The sequence below is a fragment of the Lates calcarifer genome, linkage group LG12, assembly GCF_001640805.2.
Source record: "Lates calcarifer isolate ASB-BC8 linkage group LG12, TLL_Latcal_v3, whole genome shotgun sequence".
Classification (NCBI taxonomy): domain Eukaryota; kingdom Metazoa; phylum Chordata; class Actinopteri; family Centropomidae; genus Lates; species Lates calcarifer.
In genome coordinates, this window is record NC_066844.1 from 10,277,532 (window position 1) to 10,291,929 (window position 14,398).

The window sequence follows — 14,398 nt, forward strand, 5'->3', positions numbered from 1 at the left end:
TTAGACCAGGTCCAAAATGACAGAGAGAGAGAGAGAGAACAATGCAACAGTATGATGCCCTGTCATTCCATAGCAAAACTGTGACTCAGTCAGTTTCTGATTTTCCTAAAATAAAGCTCGGCTTCAGTTCTCTCATCAGAATAAGGGTGAGCTGTGAAGTTCACTCTTCCCACTTCCTCCTCAGAGTGGATACCACGCACTCTCAGGTCTATTCATTTACTGGATCTAAAGACACACATCCTGCAACAGAAAAACGTGACCAACCTGGACACTGATACAAATTACTAAATTACTGGTGGACATCAGGATCTTTATTTTTCCATGTGTAAGAAGATGCTCATCAGGTCATTAGTGAAATTACTAAATTACTGGCCATATGTTATATGATATTATCCATCTCAGTTTAATATCGTCAGTACTGACTTTACATCAATCTTTATGGTTGAGGTTGACTTTATATGCAATAACTGACTTCTGGACAGCAAAACAACTGCCACTGTCTAAACATAAGTGGCAGATTTTATTAATGCATTGCAGGAGTAGTTTTAGGCTACTGGTATTACCCCAAATTACACAAATGAATCCTCAACTGTCACCAGTGATCATCTGTATAACAGAGATAACAGAATTTGTCATAGACAACATCAGTGCTTGGGGACTTGTTGACTGATTGAAAGGCAAACAGTATTGGGCTCTTCTGGTTGGCAGTAGTTTGTATGGTCACAGAATGTTGGCAGCAATGCAGACCAGACATGAATCGCAGCAGGAGTAGCTGTCCTGACAAGATGGAGGAGGAGAAGCTCCACCTTTCCTCCAGAGAGACATCCAGGGTGATCTTCCTCCAGGTGCTGCCTTTATACCTGCTGGCCGGGCTGGGCATGGTGACGGCGGGCATGCTGCTGGACCAGGTGCAGGTCAGTGACACACTGACTGGTGTTGAATCAGACAGCTCTGTAATGCCAGAACAGATGATACATAGTCCGGATTACAGTAGGACAGGTCCAAAATAATCTACACCGAAATTCACACAAAAAGGCAAAAATTTGGACATCTTTGATTAAACCAATTTGTTACACTAATCTCTTAAGAGTTCTTGTTGATTACTTCCTAAAGGTCAACTGGGATAAAGCTAAATAACAGGAACATGATTGGATAATTATTCCATTTGGAAGGAAGACTACTTAAGTCTAACAAAGTAACTACATCTGTCCATGTCTGTCTCTTTGACTCCTGTCTCTCCATGTCTCCGAAATGAACAAACTGAACTGTGGAGGTGTGTGGGTCACAGCGACCTAGTATGTCTGTAAAATGACCTTGCCCAATGGGAACAAACAAACAGGTCTTGTAAAGCTGCACATGAATTTAAGTGTAGTATGAAACTATGCATTGATTTGGAAACAACAGCAAATGGAAAATACAAAAATAAGGATACAATGCTGAAGTTATTCTAAAACAACCAACAAGAGGAAGCTGCTGTAAATAAACATATCAAAGAAACACAGTTACTACAACTGATCCTCTTTAGCTTGTTGCCATTCAGCCTTTCAACCAGTTTGTAATAAGACTTTTGAGAAAGGGCATTTTGAAAAAAAAAAAAAAAAAAAGTTTAGTTTTAACAATAATTTATTCATGTATTGTTTAATAAAAATATTTTACACTGTATTCATATGAGTGTTCATATTAAAACTACTTCATTCAGTATTGAACTTTTTGGGGATCTGTTCAATCTGATGAAAAAATTGATACAAATTTCAACAGAAGGCAAAGAATGTGAATTAGAAGACAATTCCCTCTTCCTTTTTTGTATCAAATTCAACACTTACTTTGACAACAGAGCTGCAGTGAATCATCACTGACATTGAGACGTGTTTACAGAAGCTGCAGCTACTACAGTATTTGGACAGGGGCCAATACAAGCATTATGTGAAAGGTAATAATAGGTCCAGGAATTAGAAAAAGCTGTCAGAGAGGGCTGCCTGTCAGACACACACTATGGCCTGAGTTCAGATTCTGCCTGCAAACTTTGAGGCATGTCATCTTCTTTCACTTCTTTCTTGTAGTGTTAGTTGCATTTTTTTTACTGTCAGTTTACCAAAAGTGATCTTTGAGAAGAGGAAAGAAAACTCTTGTTATCCCACAGAACCACCTCTTAATTTCTGTGTGCAAACACCATAAACCTTCAATTCAATCTTAAGCAGTTGTTGCTTCATAATCCAAATTACAGGCCAGTAGCCAGAGGGGGGAGCTGCAGGGAACAGCAGACTCACTCTGAGCCATGTCTCAAGGACACTTTTCAGCTGAGTCACTGTCCATGTCTGTGAGTGAATGTGTGTGTGTGTGTAAGCACATGGTCTGTCTAAGTATTATGTAAAAGCTTGTGTTCCTTGTATTTGCATTATATAGTGCAAAAAAAGGAGTAATGAGAAACCAAAAATGTCAGAACTCTCTGGATTTATCTTATTTTAATCTCTCTGTTACAAGCAGCAGTTTAGATGTATGTAGAGGCTATAGGCTATCTGCTGTGCCATGCAATTTTTTATCCAATATTGACTGGCAAATGACATGGGGAAAAAGCAGAAAGATAAAGTCAGACAAGAGTGACATAATGAGCTCTGAAATGCTGAAAAAGTCCAGGGGATGACAATTAGTGGCAGCCTGTGTTTCCCCCAATCAAGTAGGATAAACTGTGTCCTTTACAGACAGCAGCAGCACCACGTGTTGGTGACAGGTACAGCACCTGCTGCTGCTCAGAGTGCGTCACCCACTCATAGTGAGGACATCGGTGAGCAGGGAAAGGAGGAGCTATCAAAGAGGGGGGGAGCACAACTGCAGCATCCTCTGAAATGATCTGAAAACAAACCAGGAGGAAGAGGAAAATAGAAGAAAGAAGAGTCCCGATACAGTCTGGTCACCTTGCTCATACACAGACATCTGCGGCATCATCCCCTCTCTCTCTTACACACACACACACAGTCCGTCTTGTCCCTCCCTCCACCATAGAGCGCCGTCACGACTCATCTATCCGTCTGGAATCGGAGGGGAAGCCCCAGCAGCAACACCATAGTCACTGTGCCTCTTCAGTCAAGCCTCCGGCATCCCACCTTCCATCACTGTCCCTTCACACAGCTCGCAGCCTGGACGGACATCCCGACATTCCCCTTATCAAAATGAAGAAGGGGCTCCAGAGTGGTCAAGCTCACACAGGGCATCAGCACAGCGGTGAGGAGAAAGAGAGGGAAGTGTGGAGGGAGAAAGAGGAGAAGGAGTGGCAGCACAGGAGGGCTGAGAAGAAGCTCCTGGCCTTCTGGATGTCCCTGTCCCACAGGACCTGGACCTTCTTCAGGCCCCGTGAGAGGCCGAGCTTCCAGCGCTCAGCCTCGGCGGCCCGCCTGCTGAAGAGTGAGGCATGAGGAGAGAAAGTGTGTGTGTGTGTGTGTGTAGTTGTAGTGAGTGCATGTATGTGAGTGTGGAGGTCTGTCAGTAGCAGAGTGTCACAAGAGGCCTCACAGACCTGCTGTCAAGTGGACTTGTGTGTGTGTGTGGTGGCTTAATGTGTGTGTGTGTATGTGTGTGTGTGATCCATTCAAGTGGATGAAAGCAGCTTCCTCCGCCTAGTCCACCATTTGCAAAAGTACTTTGTGTTGCTGCCCTGCCAGTGAGGGAGTGACAGGTGAAGGGCAAAACAAGCTTATTGAGTCCTTCGTCACAGTTTTTTTTTTGCAAAACAACTTTAAGAATAACTGTTTTCAGAAAAGAACCATCATCTGTGACTTTTGGTAGAGTCTGGAGTGAGATCTTGAGTGAGAACACACACGCTAAAAAGGAAGTATTTTCTCTGCGAGGTTAGTGTTCCCTCAGTCAAAATGGATTAATGCAGCCCTCTCAAATCAGCTTGACTAATTCAACACAAAGTTTGGGAGCAGATTTTGTGACACAGAAGAGCTGTCCCTCCCCACCAGCACATCAAGCAGGGCTTTCCAGCCAGGGATGGGTTAACAGGGATCATCAGCCATGGTGGTGACCCATCTGGCTCTGGAGCTGTGTTTTCAGGGGAAGAAGCTTAGGGGCTTCACGTGCAAACTGACCCGCTCAGCCCACGGCTTCCTGCCAGAGAGCTCGTGGATCATCGCAGCCCAGGTCCTGCTGCCGTACCTGGTGTCTGGCCTGGGCATGGTGGCAGCCGGGATACTCATGGATATAGTGCAAGTATGGGAAAACAGCACCAAAGTGAGATTACATGTTTCTACTGATAGTAGTTTCCTATGACAGTCTTGTTGTTAAAGACAGAATTGGATAAGTATATGTGATTCTAATCACCTACTGTGGTTGTGTTTTAGGATTTCTCATAATCACAACTCTTTTCCATTGGTTCATTTTTTCATGTGTCTTTTAGTTAGAATAGTAGTGAGTTGCTGGAAGCAGAGGGAGACAGACAAAGGATCTAACAATGTGATGTGTATGTAATTAATCTATCATCTATGAATGGTCCTTGTGAACAAAAATATCTAATAATATTTAATAATTTCTGTAATGAATGCAAAGGAAAAAAAAAATCACAAAAATGAGTTTATTAAAAGAGAATTTCTATCTATTGAGGGGTCCTTGGCAAATAGACATTTACTACATTTAAAGGATAGCAAGCAGCCTTTGGCTCAAAACTATTTTTTTTAAACTGATACTGTATATTTACATGCAAATGACAGATTATGAAGGACACAGTGAGGCAGACAGTGGTGTCAGAAACAGATAGGTAGAACAGAGTCACCTTATAGCTCTCTCTCTCTGTTTAACCTCTTGTAAATATCCCACGAACAGCATAACATGACTGACAGTCTGAATTATGCAGCAAGTCAGTCAGCCGCTAGTTAGAGCACAGAGAGCCAACAGATCAGGTTTCATGAGAGATATGTTGGAATTACATGCACTTATCAAATAGATGGACACTCATGGGTCTGCTGCTCTTGAGAGGTTGTGAGAAGCATGACTTGCCATTTGGAGCATGTTGAAATGTACAATAGGCAACTCAACAAAATCTGTTTATAGGTCTTGAAGGGTACCACTGTGCTTTGAGCTTTTGTTGGTCCAGAAAGTGCTTTGTGAAATCTGAGAAGTGATGTCACTTGAGTCCAATGTTCCCTCTAAGCTGCACGCCTGCGCAATCGCGCACTGCTCCCACTTTCTCCGCGCACAGCAAAACTATGTAGCGCATAAAATTACAGTGTGTGACAGTGTGTACGTCTGATGTTGCTCACAGTGGTCCAAGGAATTCTCAGTGAGTTTGTGTGTATGCTCAGACACATGAAAAATTAGGGGGAACATTGCTTGAGTCACACATCAGGGGCTGAAGACTGCAAGTGTTGACATGAAAAAATCTAGGATGTGGAGTTAGAAAGGAGTGATCTCATCAGACATCTGTAACTGCTTGTCATATCTGCTTGAGGCTACAATAGCAGTTATTAGCAAATAAAAACTGTCGAATGGCTGAGTTGCCTTCAGAATAATGTTGGTTTTGAGGAGTGTGTGTAGTCAAGGACAACAATATCTCTGATTCTGCCATATTTATCATTTTTTGTAAAGCTGTCCATCATGAGTGAGTTTATAGGAGTGTAATACTGAATCACTGGAGTACTCTTTCAAAGCCCCTGTTCTTCTCAATAAAATTAAGTATTTGTGCCTAAATAATGATAAATATATCATATGAAGTGACCAAAACTGCTTTAAACTGGCAGAAAATCTAGTTTTCATGTATGACCAGATCACTCAGAGTAAGAGGCTGAATGAGAGAATAGGTTTTCGAGACCTTAGAAAAGGCCATATTTAATGTTGACAAATGTTTCGAAGGCTCATTGTGTCATGGTGTGTTTAAAAAAAAACAAAAAACAAACCCAAAACAGATGTTTGCAGTGTAGTGAGAAAAAGAAACATTAACCTCCATGGGCAGGTTTTTAAGCTGCTTGTGAGCTATGTTTGCCAAGCTCACTGGGAACAGAACATGTACTAAAAGACCACTGTGGTGTTTTTCAGCACTGGGAGGTGTTCAAGGAGATCTCAGAGGTATTTATCTTGGTGCCAGCCCTGGTGGGGCTGAAGGGGAATCTGGAGATGACATTGGCATCCAGACTGTCAACAGCAGTGAGTGGAAACACACTCACACACATACAAAACACACATGCACTTGCAAAGATATGGAAACAATTACTACTTACTTTTATTTGGTCTGTTATTTGTTATCTATGTGTTTTGTTATCTATTCTGATCAGGGCACTCTGGACATTACTTACACCAGCAAGTAGACTGGACCAATGAAGTTATGAACAACTTTAAAATCATTCCCATGTGATTGAGAAATGTTATTATGTAAACCAGTATGTGTCCACAGGCCAACACAGGGCAGATGGATGAGGCTCAGCAGCAGTGGAGGATGGTGTTCTGTAATCTGGCGCTCATTCAGGTAACATGCTCATTCATCCTATTAATAACACACTGCATCATTTTACGCTCCTGGCTTCAGGGACAGTTCATTTTAACTCTAGGAACTTTGCTGCCACAATCGTCCTTCCACTCAGGACATGAATGCATCTCAGCCTATTAAACACACAAGATGGCAGTTGGAGATAGTTTCCAAAGGCTAGTTTTGATAAGACACTGGAGCATACAAATATATATACACAATATTTGTACCCAGCACTAAGCTAAGCAACCTACCTCACATATGTTTTTCATGAGTGAGCAAAGTTTCAGTTACCTGTGGCACCTAGAGAGAGCACCCATCAGCCGAGAAGCATACATGGACATGGTCATTTATGGAATTATGAATATATGGATCAATATAGTTAAGGCAAGTTGAATAACATACTATACAGACTCTGTGCCAGTGGATTTATGGTTAAAAGTTATACCTGAACTGAAACAATGATCCATCCATCCATCCATCCATCATCTATCATCTTATTCTTAAGGGTCAGTTGCTTTTGATGTACCTGAAAGAAAAAACGCTAAGAAAAGGACAAGTATTTGTCTTATTTTATCCAGCAAGCTATATGTATGAAGGTTCAGATATAATGTTGGTCTGCCTGATAATGATGATAATGAAGCATTGGACCAGTTATTGTCTTTTTATCTGCTTTTCTATTTTCCACCCTTTCTTTTATTTTATTTTTTTTACCTCTTAATGTCTTCTAACTTGTGCTCATTTCTAAGACTGACAGATACAGATAACATGTAAGTAAATAGATTAATAGGTAAATACTGTAGATAGAGATTGTATAGATTGCTAAATAAACTCCTTGTCCTTCATCAACAGGTCCAGGCCACAGTTGTGGGCTTCCTGGCAGCGGTTGCAGCAGTGGGTCTTGGGGGTGTGACCAGGGGGAGAGTGGACGTTATCCAGGCTTCTATCCTGTGTGCCAGCAGCGTCACCACTGCTTTCATTGCTGCACTGTCTCTAGGTCAGACAAAGACACAACCTGTGGCTGAGGAATGAATGGCTGAGAATACAGAGTAGAGTAGATACTCAGAATACGACATGGAGGGAAGTAGAGTTTATAAGTTTAGTGTGTTGTCATATATGTCAAGTCTTAATCTTATGCCTTGTCAGGTCTGGTGATGGTAGCAGTGATCATTGGCTCCAGGAAAGTGGGCATCAACCCAGATAACATAGCCACGCCCATCGCTGCCAGCCTCGGAGATCTCATCACTCTGTCTTTGCTCGCTGGGGTCAGCAGCCTCTTCTTCTGTTACAGAGGTCAGAGGTCGAACATCACATCAGGAAAGCACCATAAGTCACTTTCAGTACATTATTTATCTGTCCCTGTGACATGTAGGGACAGTAGTTTGTTGGTTGAAGAGGCTGAACCCTAATTCAAATCACTTACAATGCTACAAAAGAATCTTTGAAAGAGATTTAGATTACCTTAAAATTAATGCAACTGCTGTGTCAGCATTATTGCGGTGATGGAGTATTTCAGCCAGAAGAGGGCAGCAATGTCCACATTTGATTCGCACAAATGTCTGCCAACAGAAAGCAGCAGTAAATCTGCATGATTTCCTCCTGCTGTCTTTAATCACCTCATTCACAGTCAGAATTTCAACAAAAAGGCAAAAAGGTTTTGACAGATTTATTCTGTGTTACGTTGTCCTGCAGACATTTGGTACTTGCCTCCTGTGGTCTGTGGCTTCTTGTTGCTTCTTATCCCAGTGTGGGTCAATATTGCCTGTCGCTTGCCACCAGTCAGAGAGGTCCTAAAGTCTGGCTGGCAACCAGTCATTTTGGCTATGTCCATCAGCAGGTGAGTGTAGGAATCTAATATCCAACCATGCCCTGTCTAGCTACAGCATTTTACACAGTTGTCCCACTGAGACTCATGCACTGTACATTGTCTTCTTCCTAGTATTGGTGGTCTGATTCTGGATAAGACAGTGAGTAATCCAAACTTTGAAGGTATGGCTGTGTTCACTCCAGTCATTAATGGTGAGTAGAAAATGAACTCCATTTTATCACTGGATTTGAATTTTTAGATCTGAACTGAGCTTACTGAATTTGAGCAATTTGAATATATATATTTTTTAATTTGGGCACTTAAATGTGAACCCAGAAGATATAGACATACTGGGAATTGAATTTTTGAAATTGTACAACTTGAATTTGTCTACTGATAACTTCTAAAGGGGGGATTTAGTCAACATAAATTCAGATACATATTCAGTACTATAAATTCAGTAGTACAATAAAATTACATTTCAAGTCAGTGGTAATTGAATTTAGTTAGGTACTCAGTTGCTTATTTGAATTAAGATTCAAATCTTTATGGTCATCATTTGCATTGTACCACATTCTTTTTATAGAGTGTCATGGTGTGCTTTATAAAGAGTTCATTTTGTGCCATTCCATCTACTAAATGTTGAGATATGTAGGTATTAACACGGGACAAATGAACACTTCAACATGCTGGTGGCACTAGATGACAAGTCAGGGGATCACTTCAGTCAGTACATTTGTCTGACAGCTACGGTTACTGGTTACTTTACAAATTAAAGGCTTTGCACACACAAGTGTTTTCAACTGACCTGGCTGATTAGACGTCTAGTAGTGGAATGTGAACCTCATCTCAAGCAACATCTGCTTCTGATGACATCAGCACTGCAGAGTATTTATACATCATATTGTTCAGCTGAATGTCCTCCACAAAGGGTCGTCCCATGTAGAGAGAGAGAGAGAGAGAGATCCCTCCTTGCTTTTTGATTCTTTTCATAAAATTAAAACTTTTATAAAATATACGATCCAGTAGTATTGATTAAGGCACATCACAGTTACAATTAATTAGCATTGGTTTAATCTCAACCATCTACAACATTAAGATTCTGTCTATACTGAAATGTCAGAAGTAATAATATGTCTTTGAATTACACATGTAAGTACATTTTTCAGATAATACTTAGATATTTTTACTTAGGTAACATTTTGAATGTTGGAGCAGGGTATTTTCACATTGTAATATCACTACATTTACTTACATAAATTACTTCAATATAAATGATTCCACTGCTGGATGAAATGAAACTGAATATTTGCAGGGCTGAATGTGAATTGGCACTTTCCCAGTCAGAATCCTCATTTTAGAGGGCACAAGAGATGACATTAGGATAATAACTTTGATTACTTTAGACTAAAATAGATATTATTGTGGATACTATCCCTTTAATTGAAGCTGAAAACGCTAGTGGCCTTTCTTCCACATACTCTAGGCAAAGAAATTAACACTGACATGTTTTCCTCATGGAGTAAGCAGAACTGGGATTTGGGGTTATGGTGTTACAACAGTCCTAATCTTTGAAGAATGATAATTAAGCTTCATAATTAGCGTCATTATTATCAATTAAATAAAGCCCCATGCCAACTGATGTCATGTGGAAATTTTTGAAGCATGCAGGCACCCTGCAGCTAATCCCATTATTTATAAATCCTGGTAGCTCCACACCCTGACAGGGAAGAAGTAACAGTGTTGAGGGCTAAATTCGACTTTTAAAGGGTTTCAGATATGAAGTGTTAATCAGTCATGAGGCATTAAAGTGCTGCTGAAGTTGAGCAGTCTCCTCCCTGTCAAAGGAACCTCAGAGAGGCACATAGGGCCAGATCCTCACTGACTGAAGTTTGTTGCCCACAAAGCGGCATACTAAGTAGAGAGCAATAACAATGGTCTTTACATAAACCACAAGCCTGATCAGAATGCCAACTATGCATTCACTGGCCCTCGTTTCCGCAGCATCTCTGCCAGCGTCAGTGCTACCAAAGACTCCTGCATGTATTGCCATCCCAGTACAGGAAGTGCATTTGCATTCCAATTCAGCACTCTCCCCTTCTGCCCTGTTGACCAGAAACACTCCTCCTGTTTTGTCCAAATGATCCATGTGCTTTAAAGCTCTGCAAGCCAAGGGGTTTTGTTCTGCTCCTAATGAAATCAGCCTGAGGGAGAGCAATGCTATGATGAATATGGTACACCATCCAGATTGCCTTTTCCAGACATTCACAGAAAAAAATCCCATGGGGCCATGTGAGTTAGGAATAACTGCTGAATAGATTTTAAGTAAAATTACTGTTTGGACAAAGAACCATTTTTCCATATTTATTTACTCTTATATTCTACAGTAACTACTCAGACTCGGAAGAAAAGAGCACAATGGAAACTGATGATGGTGATGCAGTTTGTCCAATATGATCGTAATAGAATTGTATACTGGCAAATGCCTAAATAAAATGATCAGGATTAAAACATAATGAAAGGCAATTTAAACAGACATTTATAATGAAACAACAACAAAATCATCCTCCACACTTGCGTTTTCAGTAGATTCTTGAAATGCAGTTCTGTGTCATCATCTTATTCCTAGTTTGAGTAAATGTTTATTATGGAACTGATCATTGCTAGACAATGGTCATACTTAAACCAGTACTTTTCTATGTCCATGCAGGTGTAGGGGGAAATCTGGTGGCCATCCAGGCCAGCAGGATGTCCACCTACCTCCACTATTGGGGTGTTCCAGGAGCACTTCCATTTAAAATGAATGTCAACTGTCCTGGACCCTGCGCTACCTTCTGCTCCTCAGGTCAGATGTCAAAACAAATACGTGATCTGAAGGTTTCTTCATCAGAAATTCTGTTTTTTCTTCTAAATAATTTAACTTGATTATTCAAGTTTTGTTTTTATTAGTCAAGTCACTGTCTATAAGCAATATATATATATAAGCAAATAGATGAAGCTAGTTGGAGTCTGTTAGATTTACTTACTTGACTTACATTTTGACTTACATTTTCTAAAAATGTAAATTGTTATGTTGTGATGTAACAATTAAACAAAAAATAAAATAAAATAAAATAAAAAAATTAGGGACCGGCCTTCTTGGTTCTGTCCACAGGTTACAGTTTGTTAATTAGTTAAGTATAAAAAACAAGATATGACATGTTAATTTGGGGATTAGAGGTACTGATAAGCATATGTTTGCTAAACTAACTTGCTGCTGGCTCATACATACAGGTCTAGAATGACTCTTCAAAGAAAGAGAGTAGTGTCTTTCCCAAGTTGTCAAATTATTCATGTATAACAAGTCTTTTTGAACTAGAAATAAACCAAGTTTATGGGAAATGCTGTGAATTTAATAAAGCCACTGGTTCAAGGTAGCATCCATGATTAAAAATGCTATACATTACAGAAAGCAGCACTGGGCAAAAAAATTCTAATGCATCTAAGGACAAAAATTTATTTTAAGAATTGAACAGATGCTGAGCACAGTAGTACACATGTCTTGTTATTGATTGCTCTCTGTTTACCCAGATGTGAACTCCAAATCAGCCAGAGTCCTGGTCATCCTTGTAGTCCCAGGTCATCTCCTCTTCCTGTACACTATCCACCTCCTGCAGGGAGGCCACACTGCCATGACACCAACCTTCATCATCTGCTATCTGTCTGCAGCTCTGCTTCAGGTCAGATAACCCTGCCAGAAAAAAACATTACTCTCACTCAAATTGTGTTTTGTTAGAGTCCTTGATTTCCACCAATCTGAAATCCTCTCATTTGAAACTTTAAATTCCAACTATTGTCAACATCCAGGTGGTGATTTTGCTTTACGTGACCGGGCTGATGGTGCGCTGGCTGTGGCAAAGGGGACTGGATCCTGACAATTTCTCCATCCCTTACCTCACAGCTCTGGGTGACCTTCTGGGGACTGGTTTCTTGGCTCTGAGCTTCAGGCTGATTCTGATACTCGGTTCAACGACTGGAGTTTGACACAGACATGTGATCCTGTACATCCTACTGTTCCCTATATGCAAGTGGCTGAAACACATTGCACACTGAACTTTCCTTCAAGAAGGAAAGTGAGGAATGACGAACACGGGAAGCAAGTATTGTGTTCTATTTGTGCCTCAATATTGATTACTGGGATCTATGGGACATCTTGAGCATAGAAAAATAGTTTTTTCAAACACATCATTTGTATTTTGTTGACAAATGATCACGCAGAAAATCATTTAATTTGAGCGAAAAGAAATCTATTGTGTGCTCAGTAAATGTATTTATGTGTGTGTTCGCCAGGGGCACAGTAATAACCTCGCACTCAGTTTTACTCATTTGCTGTCTAATTCCCCCCAATTTGCACATAACTGAGCACTTAATTAATCTCATTGTACAGAAATAAGAGGAGAAATAAGAGAAAGTTGAGGGAAATAACAGAAAGAAACTGGTTAGTTTCTCAAGAGTTTAGTTAGAGGCTGAACTGAACAGCAAACACAATGACACCCCGACAGACAGGGTCTGTTGCCAGCTTGATTACAGCTTAGTTACAATTGGCTCACTGGCTGGAGTCCAGTGGTCAAATTCTGATTATAATGCTTTGTCTGAGCAGCTGGCAATCATCAAGTTAGCTTAGTTAGCTACTGCTCATCTTACAACTATCTGTCACTACCTACCAAGATAGCTTGGTAGAGACCAACTTGTAGTGTCTAAAACTAACAATGTAACCAAAACTGTGTAAACAACTCTTGTATGGATATGGTGACCCTGCCATTTCTTCAGCGCTTGCCCCACTTCCACAGTAACCAATAATCTTACTAGCAATCAGATTGGACACAAAAAGCCAATCAAAAATGACCTACTTGAGTTTTTTTGATTTGCTTAAATTATGGCTCTAACACTTTCAGGTTGAGTAAGATGAATTTGAGCAGAGATACTGAGAGATTGAGAGAACACAGTGACAGTGTACATGGTTTCGAGGGCACACGGAGCAGGCACTTAGAAAATGAGTAAAACTGTGTGAGAGGTTGTTACTGTACACTTGCATAGATAATAAATACATCTATTGAGCACGGGATAGATTTCCATTTACACAAATTAAAATATTCTTTCATGGTAATAAATAACCCCAAAAATGTAACTTGCTTGCAAGAATCCTTTTCTTTGCTCAAAATACCACTTTGCGATCAGGACTGAAGCACAAATATTACTCCATAGATAAGGTTTTGCAAAAGGAAAAGTGGAAACAGCGTGGTTCAGTGTAGAAAGATTTGCAGAGGACAGTGTGGACTTTTTTTGCACCTTTCCAGCTCACTTTGGTCAGCAGTTGTACACTGTTCCCTGGAGTTTCACTGGCCTCAATATCAGCACCACCAAGCTTGGCTCTCTAGGAACAACCTCCATTCAAAATGGGCACAAGTGGGAATACTGTAGAACCACTGTATTGTTAAATATTGACACATCCTTACACCCATTGTCAGCTATTAAATGTTAGATGGCAAATGATTGTATTAAGGCAATAATAATATATTACTGAGTGTAAATGTATATTAACATAAATCAGATGCTGCACTGTCTGGAGGAATGTTAGATTTTATTGTGTTTATTTTATGTAGATTAGTGCCTTTAAACCGTGATCAGCCTTCAGTTCTCTGATGTGTTCCTGAACTCTTGAGTTGAGGTGAGGAAAATTTCTACAGGATATTTTATTTTTTGTGCAGCACAGTGCCACTGAATATACCCCGTTGTACCTAATTGTCTTTCTGTGTTCCAGATATTAACGATAGATATTTCTTTGTGCTATTTTTGTGTACAAATGTTTTAGTAAGCATCTCTCTGTATGGGGCCTTTTCAATTGTTTGATATGCACTTTTAGAAAGATGCTCATCTTTAGTGATCTGAAAATAGAATCCAAAGATGGTAATAATCTTATTTTCACAGTGACATCAAGCTTGACTGGACTTTGTAGTGCCATCACATTTGTAAAAACTTCTAGACGACATCTTTACAGCCATGATTTGTCATTTAAATAAAATACTGGTATTTAAGTCACGACTGCTGAGTGTGTAAAAGATTGGGATGTCTAAACATCAATAATTAATATTCAAAGCAAT

The 14,398-nt window shown here is 40.1% G+C and overlaps 1 protein-coding gene across 2 annotated transcripts; it reads left to right on the plus strand.

Annotated features, from left to right (window-relative positions):
- Window positions 1-15: 15 nt before the first annotated feature.
- LOC108877501 (solute carrier family 41 member 1) lies at window positions 16-14,274 on the plus strand. Of its 2 annotated transcripts, none has more exons than XM_018667575.2 (10): window positions 16-914; window positions 6,025-6,132; window positions 6,380-6,451; window positions 7,304-7,448; window positions 7,598-7,744; window positions 8,144-8,288; window positions 8,391-8,470; window positions 10,969-11,103; window positions 11,829-11,977; window positions 12,105-14,274. In XM_018667575.2, the coding sequence occupies exons 1-10, from the start codon at window positions 717-719 to the stop codon at window positions 12,279-12,281; spliced, it is 1,356 nt and encodes a 451-aa protein (XP_018523091.1). In that variant the 5' UTR covers window positions 16-716; the 3' UTR covers window positions 12,282-14,274. The 2 variants fall into 2 exon arrangements, with proteins under 2 accessions (XP_018523091.1, XP_018523092.1); XM_018667576.2 differs by lacking the exon at window positions 16-914 and adding an exon at window positions 2,142-4,206.
- Window positions 14,275-14,398: the final 124 nt, after the last annotated feature.

What these genes read in the sequence shown, in the direction of transcription:
- LOC108877501 (XM_018667575.2), top strand. Translation starts at nt 717, where the DNA reads ATGGTCACAGAATGTTGGCAGCAATGCAGACCAGACATGAATCGCAGC. An exon ending in CATTGCTGCACTGTCTCTAG is followed by an intron (nt 7,449 to 7,597) that starts GTCAGACAAAGA and finishes ATGCCTTGTCAG; the next exon opens with GTCTGGTGATGGTAGCAGTG. An exon ending in TGTCTGCAGCTCTGCTTCAG is followed by an intron (nt 11,978 to 12,104) that starts GTCAGATAACCC and finishes GTCAACATCCAG; the next exon opens with GTGGTGATTTTGCTTTACGT.